We start from the raw sequence: 14,502 nt of genomic DNA on the forward strand, positions 1-14,502 counted from the left end.
ACAATGCAGGAATAAAAGACGCAAAATAACATCTGCTGCAATTAAACGTCCAATAATTTGTCACTGTCAAGCACTTTTTTTTTTTGTCCTTAACTTTGGTAAGCAGCCTTTAGGAAAACAGCTCCAATGGTGTGTGAAGTGAACAGCTGCAGTATGATACATGTCCAGGCGGTGCTGGCTCCTGAGTGATATGTGCTTCCTCAGTTCAAAAACCCTGACCTGGTCTAATGATTGCTCATGTCCAGGGCGGTTTGTTTACGTCTGTGTTTTTAGACTTTTGACTACAAGCATAATCTGGTTCATGTTACATTTTATCCTGACCAAGAACAGCACACTTAGACCGGAAGAGACCATCTAACTGAAATGTAAAATGACCCTGTGACATTAAAATGTGATTAATTATGAAATGGAGTGTCTTTAAAACTTTTAAACTTTCTACTAGGTATTTCAAACTAACTCAAATTTAGCATGTTTTCATGTTTTAAAAATTCAAAATTATTCAGATTAAAATAAATTACTTGTTGAAATTGTCTTATCTTTGCGAAGCCAGAATAACAGAACCAAATATTTCTCGGATTTGTCCACCATGTCTAGAGACTACCGTTCAGAAGTTTGGGGTTAGTATGTATACATTTTTTTTTTTTTTTTGGGTGGAAATAAATTAATATTTGTATTCAGCAAGGATGCCCTAAATTGATTAAGTAGTAAATTGATAGTAAATCAATAATCAAAAATGAAAGTAAATATGAAAATGTATAAAGTTACAAAAGATTTCTATTTCAAATAAACGCTGTTTATTTTCATTACATGTTGCAATATATTAAATAATAAATGCTAATATATTAAAATAGGAACCAGTTATTTATAATTCGTGTAAGTCAGTTGTTTTCGCTGCATTTTTGTTCAAATAATGCATAAGAGTCAAAGAAACTTCTTCCAAAAACATTTAAAAATCTTACCAACCCCAAACTTTTTGAAAAGTAGTGTAAATCGGACTACAATTGGCAATGAATGCAAGCCTGAAAGACAGAAGTGATGCACGATGTGCATATTAATTCATGGAGTCAGTGTGAACCCAAATCAAAGTAAATGCACTTACGTGTGCAGGGCATAGAGGCAGGGTCCGTCTCGGACCTGAAAAAGCCTTTGTCACAGGCACAGGAAGTGGATCCCTCTCTCACAGAGTAACTGTGCAGGGGACACTTGAAGCAGCTGTCGTCTGTAGCCAGCGCTCTGTAGTAACCGATCTTGCAGGCTGCAAAGAGAAAGAAAGAGGGAGAAATTTGAGACGTTAATGATCATAAACTATTCAACATACCCTGCTATAGTAGCTCATAGTTTTGTGATAAAAAACCGTAGTCTTTAACCTCCAGCAATCATAAAGACACTCTGTCTGTGTATGTTTATGTCAGACCTGTGAAAGACACTGTAAGGGAGTGGTGTGGAATGTCTGAATGACAGACAGCAGTGCACGGCTTTATGACACTCTAATGAAGAGAGGAAGTGATACCAGAGGAATGCACTGTCATTAATCCTAACACCCAAGCCAAGCCCTCTCTCTCTCTCTCTCTCTCTCACACACACACTCTCGCTCACTCTCAGCATTTGTTCCTAGCTCTGTTTTCTCTTTCAATCTCTCTTTTTCAAGTTTGTCCGCTTTCTTTTATTTCTCGTCCATCTCCCTCCAGCTTTATTATTTTCTTCCTTTGTTTGTCTGCCTTTCTATTTCCTTCTTTTTTTTTTCTGTTGCTCCTAATATGCCACACACACACACACACACACACAAACACACAGCATAATTTCCTATTTATGGTGACAGAGACAAAGGAATGCTTTGAGGTCTTTTATTGACTTTTTTTTCCCTTCTACAAAGCCATCGATACCCGCAGAAGTACAGATAGCATATGAACAAGAATAAAGCCGCACTACTTATGACATTTATCTAAGAGTTTATTGATCTGTAGATAGTGTGCAGATGTGTTTCCCTAAAAGGCCCTATCAAAGTAAACGCTCTGTACAGAATATCACAAATCATAATATAATGCCTTTAGCGATAATCATACATGCTCTTAGCAAAGCATTATGGGAAAGAAACACAAAGCTTTTATATGGCAAATAGGACAAACAAGCTTTCGTGTGTCGAGAGGATGGGCAAGTCAGACTGGGCTTTGTGTGCCATTCACTTACATTCATATGAATGCGAACAAATGTGAATATTATTTGCCTTTCACTGGGTACAAAAGTTTGTGCTTGGTGAACTCTGACCTGCAGGTTGGCAATGCATATAATATGTCAGACCAACAGGGGATATAAACATCAATGATTGGCCTCTTGGGTGAAAATCAAACATGGGTAAACTCATTTTGGTGGTTTTGCATCAATATTAGAAACCAAAAAAGTAAAGTAAAACAAAACAAAACAAAACCCGAACCAGTACCAATATCATGAACGTGACATCTTCCTGTTTCCTAAATTTGTTACATTGTTTAAAATCTAGTGTGACTACCCTTTACAAGGCTTCCAACCAGCCATGTAGCCCCGCCCACAGTGAAATATCACTAGTGCAAGTATAACTGTATATTAAGGGCCAGATTTACAAAACAGGGCAAATCAGCGTGAGAGCGCAATTCCATAAAAGTGCTGATGGGAGTGGAAAGTTCTCTGTGTGATCTACTGACGACGCGCAAATTAACGAAGCAGCCGGATCATTTCCATAGTGACCAACGCAATCTACCAAGAACAGCACAAATTAGTGTTGGGTCGAAAACAAGCAGAGCAGCTGATAATCAGGTGCAGAGGGTTCTACTAACAACACAGGCGCAAAATGGGTTAAGACATGCTTTTTTGGGAACGTTAAATAATGGCACAAATACCAGTAAATTGACTAGCGAAAACCTTAGTAAATCACCTTGCATGATACATTGAAATACTCTCCTCTTAAGGTCTGCACTGGCGCAAGCTGTTAGTAAATCTGGCCCTAAATGTGAAAAACATACTGATTGCTCTGATATTGTTGCATCACATAGTATTTCCGCTTCAAGTGAGGACAGAAAAGTTCTCTGCTTTTGATTGACAAGATGCAGGAGGTCAAGACCAACAGTACTTCAAACAAGTGTCCCTCATCACTCTCTGCCTCATTCTCTCTTATTTTCTCTCTTTGCTGGCCAATTCTTTTAATCTCACATAAGTGTCAGGAACCCCGGGGCTGCATTAGTGCTCGCCCTCGGGAATCACCACCTTCCACTCTCCTCCATTTCTCCGTTTTATCTCTCTCTCCATCACAGACTACCCAGGGGCCAATCACTCGCAATCAGCCGCAACAGCAAGTTTGATCAGATGAGAGAGTTAACGTACATCTTCTGAGAGGAGATTAAAACAGTTTTGTCATCTTCTAAACAGGGTCCATAAAACAACAGTAGGGGGTGGAGGGATAGAAAGATAGGACGAGCTCAGGGAGAAGAGATGCAGACCTAGGTCGCGACCTCCACTGGACGGAGGGCTTTGTTGCCGTGCGTTGGAGGGGAAGGATGGGAATTAGAGCTAGAGTCTTCATCTGATCAGCTTTGGTTCATCTTAACACCAGCTGAAGGACAGAGTTAATTGAAGAGGATTCTTGGGAAGCTTAACACCACGGTATGGGGTGTGATTGAGAGACCAGAAGACCTCGAGTGCAGGAGCTTCGGTCTTGTTTATAAGCGAATGCACTCATTGACTTGTAGCACTTTTCTCAAGCACTTAGGATATCTAACACCCTCCACCTGCTTAAGAGCCTGAGTGTTTTCTCAGTCCCAGACCCTTACAGAGGATGACCAGCTGTCCTCTCCCTTCCTAAGTCCTCCATCCTAGATCCCTCATGAGACCCCTAACAGATCCTGGTTTCCATTCCACACACAACTCTTGTCCCCCCTACAGGTCTGACCTTTCCACTCTCTCTCCATGAAGCCTATGACCAATGGGCTGGACAATAGCAGGACAATCACAGTCTCATTGTCCACTCTGGTGGACGATTGAAGAGATGAGCTTACTGCCTTTGACATAATAGGGTCGTAATTACCAGCCCATGCCCTAATATTCAGGGTCAGCGCTCTCGTCCTGCCGTCCACTGCAGGGACAATGTCCATCTCAATGAAGACACCATCTCAGACTGAATGCTTTCTATAGTCTTTAGACCTTAAAACAGTCACCTGTTGTCTTCCATAGAAAGACAAAACGCAGGGTGGAGTTGAGGACAAAAGCGGATAGGGCATTGTGTTGGGAAGCGAATGAATCATGGAATTCTGCAAGGTATGTGTGGCGGTTTATGAGTATTGAAAGATTTTCCAAACGGAACAAAATACTTCAATTAGATGCATGTAATCTGAGGACGTTCGGTTAGACACGTAAAGAGGTCTGATACTTGTGTCAATAAAGACATTGGTGGTTTCTATTCAGATGATCGCAAATAAATAAATAGTGGACAAAGAGGTAAAACTGCAGGAAAAATAAATAGTAATGTGAGGAGAAGTGGAAAGAAAAAAAACGAGAGAGGGGGACAGGAAAATGAGAGTGAATGGAGCTTCAGCACTGGGTGGTCTTCAGAGTGTGTGTGTCCTCTCGGAAATTCAAAACTGACTTAACTCTGCCAGGTTATATTTCTAACACAAGTGAAGTGTGACTCTCTCTGTCTCTATCTCTCTCTGTTTTTGCCCTTTTTTTCTCCACCACATCCTGCACCTCGGAGTAATAAAAAAATGAAAAAATAAAAAGTCATAACAATTATAAAAACAACAAAGTTACGCAAAAAAAAATGATAAATAAAAATTGCAGTTTACGTGTCAGTCTTGAAGGATTTTGTACATTTTGAAACATTTATTTTCCATCATTCTTTGCATGAGAGAGAGAGAGAGAGAGAGAGAGAGAGAGAGAGAGAGAGAGACTTCCTGAAGGCAGAGAAAGTGAAGTCAAGACCTGAGCTAATGGCTAACATATTTATGACACTTTTATGATGCTGGCTTATCTCTGAAGCCGCTGCTCAGAAGGATCAACAGCGGCTAATCCACATCACATACGCACACTCACTCACATTATCTCATGAGTTGCCAGGTTCAAGTTGGAAAATCAGAGTCATTTTATGACATTTATCTAGTTCATGGTCTTTAATGCAGTTCCTTGCCCCTTTTGTCACTTAACAGGCTTATGTTATTTGCAATATAAATATATACACACACACATACTGCCTGTTAAATATATAGTTAAATAATATCTATATTATCTTCTATTTAGTATTTACACACTTATTTGTCATTACTATATGTTTACTAAATTATATTATTAAACATTACCACCACACCAGTCACTACTCGGTTGACCACTCGTTTATACCTGACCAAAATTCCCTAAGTTATACTTTTTTTTTTACTTTTCAAACACTGCTTTCACTCTTATCTGATGCACCATCTGAATGAACAGAAAAAGAAATACAGCGAAAACCAGACATGAAAAAGAGAGATGATTATCATCTCTGCCCTCCAGCATGAACACACCAATTCCCTCATTGATCGGTTCCCACCTTCTTCTGCTTATTAATTACATCTGCAGTGACTGATGCCTTGATCCTCTCACTGCATGCAAACATTCCTCATCGCTGTACTGTGCGTGTGCAGGATGATGCTGTGATTGATGTGGCTCTAACCCCTGAGAAGCTTGTTTGTCAGCGAGGGGCCAAGCTGCGTCAAACCCTACTGGCTTTAATCTATATATATATTCACCTAGGTTTTATTTATCGCTCTTCTGTCTGCCTCTGCTTCTTCGTACCCTTCTCCTGCCCTCTCTCGCTCTCTGATCCCCCCTGAACCTGTCAAAAGTTTCCTGAAACTTTTCTAAAGACAGTCCCAAGGTCTTACCAAAGTAAGGTACGGTGGCACAGCTAGAGGCGAATGCACACAAATGACGTGTGTTAACCTTTATGTGCGAGAGCTCCGCTCTGAGGTAAATTATTACGTGGCCATCTGCTGTACAGAAGTGTGTGTGTGTTGCTGTATTTTATATAAGGAGCTACGCAACGCGTTGAAGGAAAAGAAAGAAGGGGGCAAAGCAGCGTAGACAACAACTCCAGGGTAGGTCTTTCTGAATCATATCAAGATCCCAGCTAGAGGTTCAGATCTGATAGACAGGAACTCCACCTACACTACACACACACGCACGGCATTTCAGGAAGTTCTTGATGAAGGGTTGGCTCAGGCAGGTGACAAGAAAACACTCTTTTCTCCTCTCAGTCTGCTGTGGGGGCAGGGACGGTGCAGCAGCAGGGATATGGAGGTGTAGTCTCTCTGAAATGCAGCTCATTGTCTTGTCTACTGTCCTCTGAGGGGAGCGGGCAGCTGAGAGAGGCAGGGGGCCAAACATCTCACATTCCTAACAATTCCTGCATAGCAAACAAGGAGGAGCTGCCTTGCAATGTGTGTGCATGCGGAGGGGAGGTTCACCCGAAAGATGCAAATTCAATCAATATTATGCACTCTCATGTGGCTAAAAACTTGTAGGGTTAGATATCTACAAATCTAACTATATTTGACTATCTACAAATTATAGTCAAATAAGAATGTGCAATTTTGAACTTTCAGAAGTGAGATTTGCGAACTGGTGGAAACCACATTTTTTTGTCAGAAAGTCTTGATATATAGGGTTACTACTTTATGCAAATTTTTGACTTTTTAAGCATTGCATTATGTATCTTGGAGAATATTTTAGAATCGTTTTAGTAATTAAAGTAATTTTTTTATGTGCGCCTGTCATTTGCATTATTTAAAAAAAAATTTTTTTATAATTGTAATAACTTTAGTACTTTAACTTAAACAGTTTCGGTTATCAGACATGGCAACATTTCTAATTTTCAAGTTTGTTTATCTAATATTTTATTTTAGTTTTAATTAACAATTACAACACTGTTTACTGCAAAAAAAAGTACTTTGGCGATATTATTTTACAGTGATGGTATCATATACTACTGTGGTACTTTAAAATATATTATGGTATTGAAATTTATGTCCATTGAATTTACATAGTAATAATAATAATTCATTACATTTATATAGTGCTTTTCTGCGTACGCAAATAGCTTTACATATGAAAGGGGGAATTATCCTCAACCACCACCAATATGCAGCATCCACCAGGATGCGACAGCAGCCATATTGTGCCAGAATGCCCACCACACACCAGCTTATTGGTGGAGAGAGAGTGATGAAGCCAATCAGTATATATGAGGATGATTAGGAGGCCATGACGGACAGAGGCCAATGGGAAAATTTGGCCAGGATGCTGGGGTAAACCCCTACTCTTTTTCGAAGGACATCCTGGGATTTTTAATGACCACAGAGAGTCAGGACCTCGATATAACGTCTCATCAGACGGATGGTGCTCTTTGATGGTATAGTGTCCCCATCACTTTACTAGGGCATTAGGACCCAGACAGGCCTCACTAACACCTCTTCCAGCAGCAACCTAGTTTTCCCAGGAGGTCTGCCGTCCAGGTACTGACCAGGCTCAACCCCGCTTAGCTTCAGTGGGCGACCACTCTTGGGCTACAGGGTGATATGGCTGCTACATGGTACTCAGTGGTACTTCCAAAAATACCATGGAGCTAATATACTAAAAGTCTAAAATCCTGTGGTAATACCATGGTATTTCTTAGAATTTGTCTGTAAGAGCATGGTGCATAAAGGTACTTCCAAACTATTGTAAAAGTACCCCCCACCCCACCCCACACTATAAGCATCAAATTAATATTTACGTTCTCCTTGAAGGTTCTCTCTCTTACAGTGTCTCACTCCCTTGTTCTCTCTTCATCGATTTCTCTTTTTTGTCTTTTTCCACTACTCACTCATGGTCATAATTGCCTCGCTCCATAGGGCGCAGAATCATTGTCCCCTCATTGCAAAGCCAACATTTTTCCCCCTCACTGCAAATGCTCTGGCCTGGAATTGCTTTTCTGGCACCCCATAAACCACCCCTCTCAGCCCTGTCTGTCTCTTTCAACATATCTCACAGGCAGGATTACTCTTACAATCATTAGCAAATAGCACTCGCTTCAAGCAGGCTTGGCAGTGGGCTCTCTCTGGACCGCTATATTAAATTCTGCTGAGGGGTCGAGGCGGTGTATTCGGCATGAACCCTAGCTAAGTGGTGCTCTCTTGAAGAGCTGATGCTTCTGAGAACAGGTCGTGTCCCGTCCACTTGTTTTGTTCAGTGGCCAGACCGCAGAGACTGCAAAAGGGCTACTCGGGGCTGGGCTGCAGCCAGTAGCGGCGGGACATGCTTTGACAGCTCATGGTGAAAAAAAAATGAGATTCTCCTAGACAAACGCCTTAAGAAATGTGCATTTCAAAACCTGAATATGAGCTACGGCTTATTGGTTTGCACACTGAGCTGTGATGCTCATGTGGAAAATTTAAGTTTGAGTCACTGTCTCCTACAGATCACCTCCTGTTTTCTCAACTAAAATTCTAAATTTGTCAACTTAAAACCTGCATAAGTTCATGTCATATAATGCACAAGGTCTTTAAGTTACAGCATCAGATTTCCAGATAGAACATACGGTAAAGTTGCCCCATGAGGACCACGGTGAACACAGAAAAAATGAAGGTAAGGTCTGTTCGGTGCTGGTAGATGCCAGGGAGGGTCGTGGCCTCTGGGTAGAGATATTGCGCACGAGAGAGAGAGAGATAGAGAATGAGCGGGAAAAAGAGAGATAGAGAAAGGCCCTTATTGATTCTAGGAGCTTTTCACATGCTAATGCTCTCGCTGTCGGCTTCGGTCCCCCACCTCCTCTTAGCCAAGGGCCTTCAAAGGGAGGCTGCCACACAAAGACAGGGAGAATGCACTGTGCTGCCCGCTGAATGGACGCTCTCGCTTAGCGCACAATCTATGCCTTAAAAAACACCAAGAACAGCTCATGACATAGAGAACATTGCACTGGAGAAACAGGCAGACTCTTTAAATCTCAAATGGAACGGATAAAATCTAACAGTTTGATTATGTGCATCAAATCAGAGCCAAAGAAAGCAGTAACAACTTACAGTGAAAATAAGCAACATTAAGACTAGATTTTTTTTCCCCTCTCAAGTGATCCAAAATTCAACACAGCACAAGAATTCCTTGGACATACTGAATGCACATGCAAAGGGTTATGGGTTGTGGTTACTATGAATGTGTGGCCACAAGCTCGTGCCTCAGAGCAGAGGTGTGTGCCGACGAGGTGGTGAAGGGTCAGAAAGAGTTTCTGGATTCTCGGATTAATGTCCAGCAAGGGATATTAAAGGGTAAATGTGTCAACACCACGGCAACGATGAGTGAATTACACTTCGCAACAGTCTCTTTTTCAAATTACTGCTTTGCTTTCTGTCACGTGTGTTCGTTTTTGAAGGTTGAGTAGTGCAAATATAATCAAGAGAAATGCATGTGTGGTTGGATGGCGAAAGTCTGTGTGTACACACACATAAATGCGCTGGGAGTCTGTTAAGGGAAACATACTCAGGTTTTTTAAGTAAGCCACATGTGTTAGAGGAGGCACGCAACATTGTAATGCTGTTAAGGGTCATTTACAGGCCAGGAGGAGTGAGTGTGAGTGTGAGTGTGAGTGTGTGTGTGTGTGTGTGTGTGTGTGTGTGTGTGTGTGTGTGTGTGTGTGTGTGTGTGTGCGTGCGTGCGTGCGTGCGTGCGTGCGTGTGTGTGTGTGTGTGTGTTCTAATTATAAACTGCATAAGTTTGGTTCCTTACTAACTATCAATTCCATAAGTTAAATCATTCAAGCTACTTAAAAAAAGAGAGAGAAGAAAAGAAGTAGTTGGCTATACAACAAGCTACTAACAAAAAGTAGCTAACAACACTGAAGCTATTAAAGACAGAAATGTGTAAATATCTAAAATTATATTATATTTTAAGGAAAATACTTCATAATTATAAGATTTGATTAGAAAATATTTGTAAAATCATAAATTAATCTATGTATAAATCTCAATTAGGATGACTTAATTACTAAATTAAATACTTAGTATATGAAATATTTTGCTAAAAACTTAAGTAAAATGCCATGCAGGTACTTCATTAATTAAGCTTTTCTGTTTATGTGTTTGACACTAGCTTTAGTTTGCAATTCAATGTGATATAAAGGCCAGCAATGTATCATTTTGTCACACTAAACTGCTACTTGATGAAAAAGTTACTTGTTGCTAAACTATTTAAAAAAAAACTTTGAGCCACCGCCAAGCTAAAAAAATGTAGCTAAGTTAGTAGCTTAGCTACTTTTGCTACTTTTTACTCCTCAAGGACACCAAATTATTCTCTCATTTCACAGTTACTTTTTGGTAACAAAACTGCAAAGCAACAATGTGTAGCTACATTACAATGCTTCTATATAAGGATCCCATTCCTATGTTTCAAAATTCTTTGATGAGATTTACGTCTACCGAAGTGCTTCAGCAAACGCTCTTCATCTTCCCCTCCCGCCTTTCTGTGTCTTTCTCTCAGCGCTAACAAAGACATAAAGTCACAACTAATTGCGTTCAGTGACAAACCGAGTGGCTTTTTCCACAGCAGCTGGTCTGAGAGAGACCAATCCACTCTAACGAAAACCCCAGGAATGGAATAAACCCTCAAGTCTAATGGCAAGCATTAGATCCAGCCATGCTTCAGCCCCTCCAAATAATTACTAGTATTAATGTGCATTGTGAAGTCGCCGCTGTGACCACTCTGTGCTAATCACTAGTGTTGCCTTGCATTGTGGAAACAGGTCTGCCAACCCCCAAAATAATCCCATTACTAAGTCTGTCCTTTCTCCAGCTCCCGTTCTTGTAGACACGGTCTCAGCTAATTGACATCTGTTAACTGACGTCCTATCTAGAAGTGCCGAGAGTGAGTTTTGCGAAGAGCACTTCAGTCAGGAATCCCTGAGTATGCAGGCGAGTATGCATGTTTGTGCAATGGAGAGTTCAAAAAGTGCTTTTGTGTGTGTCTATGAATAACATTTATTTCATTCACGTTTGCATATTTACCTAAGTGAGAAAACACTGAGCCACTTCAGTTCCTGTCATTCACACTGCAGAAAAAAAGTTTTGTCATTTTGTTCAAACTACTAGCACTAAGATTAATTTGTGACATCAATCATCATGAATCAAACCATTCATATTAGGCCTTCATAAACACTTCATTAGTAGAAAAGAACAACTGCATTCATGGGCTCCATCTGGTGCATTTGTACAGAGAAAATTTTGGCAGCGTCCTAATCAAATCCGAAGACAAAGACACACAGCGGCCATGCTGACTGTAAAGTTAACCGTGCCCCTCTCACATAAAACAGGTCAGCCGTTTCAACATCTCTTTCAGAAGAAAATGATGGCTCGGGCCTTCCTGCCTTTGACACAGGCTCAGGCTGACCTATGACCTTCTCTGGAAGGAAGCCAACTTAAGGGTTCCATGTTTGAAGCGGGAAAAGAAAGGAGCAAGGCACTAACTGATGGGGAGGATCGCATAATCGCGAGGATCGCGCTCACGTCCGCCGTTGATGGACATCTTGTCAAAAGAACACAAACTCTTTGGCATGAAGCATGTGTGGAGAGCAGCGGCTAAATGGATGCTGGGTTAATCAGGAAGAATGGGAGGACAGACCCTCAAGCAGTGAGTCAATAAGGCTCATCCACTCGAAAAGATAAACGCTGGCATGTGGATGCTGAGACAGTGCTGTCCACACCGCTGTTCCAGTGGCGCTAAAGGAGATCTGTGCTCAGCTCTTCTGATCTAAGGGATCCAGCAATGAATGTGCTCCAGACGGCGTAATTAAAATATAATTAAACACCAGAGAGATGAGACTAGCGCTATCAGAATTTCTCAAAAGGGAAAGCGAGCTAGTTCACATTAGCAAAACTTTGCTTAGCATGTAGTTTCAACAGACTTTCTTGGGAAATTATGTGAATTTATCAAAGACGCTGGATAGTTTCTACTTAATCTGGTTATTTCAGGCATTTTGCCTTACAAAAAAAGTACAGTGAGGGTATCATACTATGGTACTTTGATATATACCATGGTACTGAACGGTACCATGAATGGCGGCATTTCTGGAGACAGACGGATCTCCTGGAAAACACAGACCATTTACAAGGTATTTCAAAGAGTACTATGGTATCACCATGCTCCATTTTCATTTTAAGTATTTCTTCATAATCTTTTTCGTGTCAGATAACATTAGCATGGGTGCAAACAGTTTGACTAGTTTGCATTAGCAAAAGCAGGTAGTTTCAAAAACTCCTCCTAAGAAATGTAAATTTATCAATGATGTTATATACTAAAATTAAGTAGAAAATATCCTATTATAGAAATGACTGTGATTGCACAAAGGCACAGCGATTGCATCAGAAGGTAATAGGCTACAATATGATAGTTTGAATGCCGTGATTTAATTTGAACGAACAGTAAAAAAGGGCATTTGTCACCTATAAACTTGCATTAGCATGGATGCTAACAGTTCTGTAGGAGGGGGACAGTCACCTCCATCCCTCACCCTTCCCACCAGTTCTGTCCTTCAGGCCTTTTTCCGCCCCCGGTGCATCCATCACAACATGACAACTGAAGGGCTGCGAGCTGTCAGGGGAGCTTCCGTATGGGAGCACCGGATGATGATAGACAGGAAGAGGTCAAGGAGAACAACACACACATGAGCAAGCAATTGCACACATACAGACAGCGAGAGAGATGCAGACAGACCAGAGTGTCTGAACTCGAAACACGAATGTCAGACTCCGCCGATTCAAAAGATCTGGAATTAATCATGCGAATCATATTATCCAAATTATTTCAAACATATACAGCATGCTGCCATGATCACAGAGCGAAGAGGATGGACCCAACCTTCGCTCGATCTCGCTGAAAGGACGAGCCGCCCATTGTCTTTGAGAGACAAGTTTGCTGGCTTTGCATTTCACGGACGAAATATGCAAATGGTGTATTTGTCTGATATCAAAGGACACCTCTCTCCATCTCTCTTTCCTGGGACAGCTGACAGTCCATTCAAGGGCCGATGGAGGGGCTCATAGGGGAGAACTGAGGAGGATCGTGACAGGAATCAACATATGTGCTTGCCATCAAAAGCAAAAAGGAAGTGATGAATATTCATACGTAGGAGCATTTTGGCAGGCGGCGGCTATTGTTTAACAAAGAAAAGAGCAAAAAACGACTCACAGCTGAGGATGATGAGTCTCATACACCTGCTCATAATTATGACAGCGAAGAGATACACATGCAAGCTTTTTCTAATTAGGCATACACAGCCGCATACAGGTGCTAAGGTGCAAAGTTTACACAAGGAAAAAAAAGCTGCGTCTCAACAATAACACATGAGAAAACCGTATCAATACCTCTCCTCAAGTACGCCAATTTGCTTAATGTGTGATTAAAGCTAAAATGTACTTTTGCATTGTGAAGTCGATACAAACGGTGTTCTCTTGAGAGTTTATCTCAGCTCACATACATAAATAATGTCTTGTCAAGCATCGTTTTCCTTCCAGTTACACAAACTGCTGTCTGTTCTGATTCAAAGAGCATGGTTTCAAATTATCACACCTTCCCATCATGCTCTAGTTTTCAAACCCTTCATCCTTTCTAATTACTTAAATATGCGTGAGCTGTTTTACATTAGCACCCATTAAAAAAATAATGCGGTGGCACAATGGTTGAGTGATGTAACAAATGGTACTTTGATATATTCTATGGTACTTGCATGGTACATTTAAAATACCATAGTATCACTGACAAAAAGGAACCATGGCACAAATATAATTTTTAGACAAGGTGTCACAACAAACTACCAAACAGTACCATGGCACTACCAAGGTTTTTTTTTTTTTTTTACATTTATATCACCTCCTACTGTGGTGGTACTATGATACCAATATGGTATCATGGCTTTGAAATATACCATGATGCTGAAATCCATGTACTATGGTACTTTCAAGAATTCTATGGTACTCTATGCTACATATCTAAAATCCCATGGTATTTTTTAAATACTTTTTTTGTAAATGTTACAGAAGTATCATAGTACTATCATGTTTTTTGGAAATGCACTATAGTAATACCATTATCTTTTGAAATATCTTGATGTACTATTTAAATAGTATGGTGCATGAATTTCTCTACCATGGTCTGTACCATGGTACTGCCATGCTTGTTTGGACATGTTTCATGGTAACAGTACCAGTACTTCTTTTCTAAGAGACACTATCATGGGGGTACATTTTTAGAAATACTGTGGCACATTTTTTGAAGAGGCATATTTGTCAAAAGAGCTGAAAACTCACTAGTGTTGGTTGGATTTTTCTCCATGTCGTCGTGCTGTTTCACTAAACTACGTGTACGTTTACAGTGTAGTGAAAAGCTGAGAGTGGGCTGTCATTCTTAATTGCAGCCTAGCATCTCAGCGGGCTTTTACACGTCTCCAGCTCGCCGGACGCCCACTAACAAGCAGAGATTTCC

General features: G+C 40.8%; 1 protein-coding gene and 1 long non-coding RNA gene across 3 annotated transcripts in view; both read right to left on the reverse strand.

Annotated features, from left to right (window-relative positions):
* LOC309501586 overlaps positions 1 to 14,502 on the reverse strand; it is a 460,649-nt gene that overhangs the window by 77,221 nt on the left and 368,926 nt on the right. The gene's annotated exons all lie outside the window — the stretch shown is intronic.
* The window catches only part of epha4a (eph receptor A4a), a 40,908-nt gene that overhangs the window by 19,173 nt on the left and 7,233 nt on the right, over positions 1 to 14,502 (reverse strand). For both annotated transcript variants that reach the window (XM_082171794.1, XM_082171795.1), the window contains exon 4: positions 1,100 to 1,255. In XM_082171794.1, coding sequence (XP_082027920.1) covers positions 1,100 to 1,255 — 156 coding nt within the window. The remainder of the gene's footprint in view (positions 1 to 1,099; positions 1,256 to 14,502) is intronic.

This window comes from Leuciscus leuciscus (genome assembly GCF_965113295.1).
Source record: "Leuciscus leuciscus genome assembly, chromosome: 6".
NCBI lineage: Eukaryota > Metazoa > Chordata > Actinopteri > Cypriniformes > Leuciscidae > Leuciscus > Leuciscus leuciscus.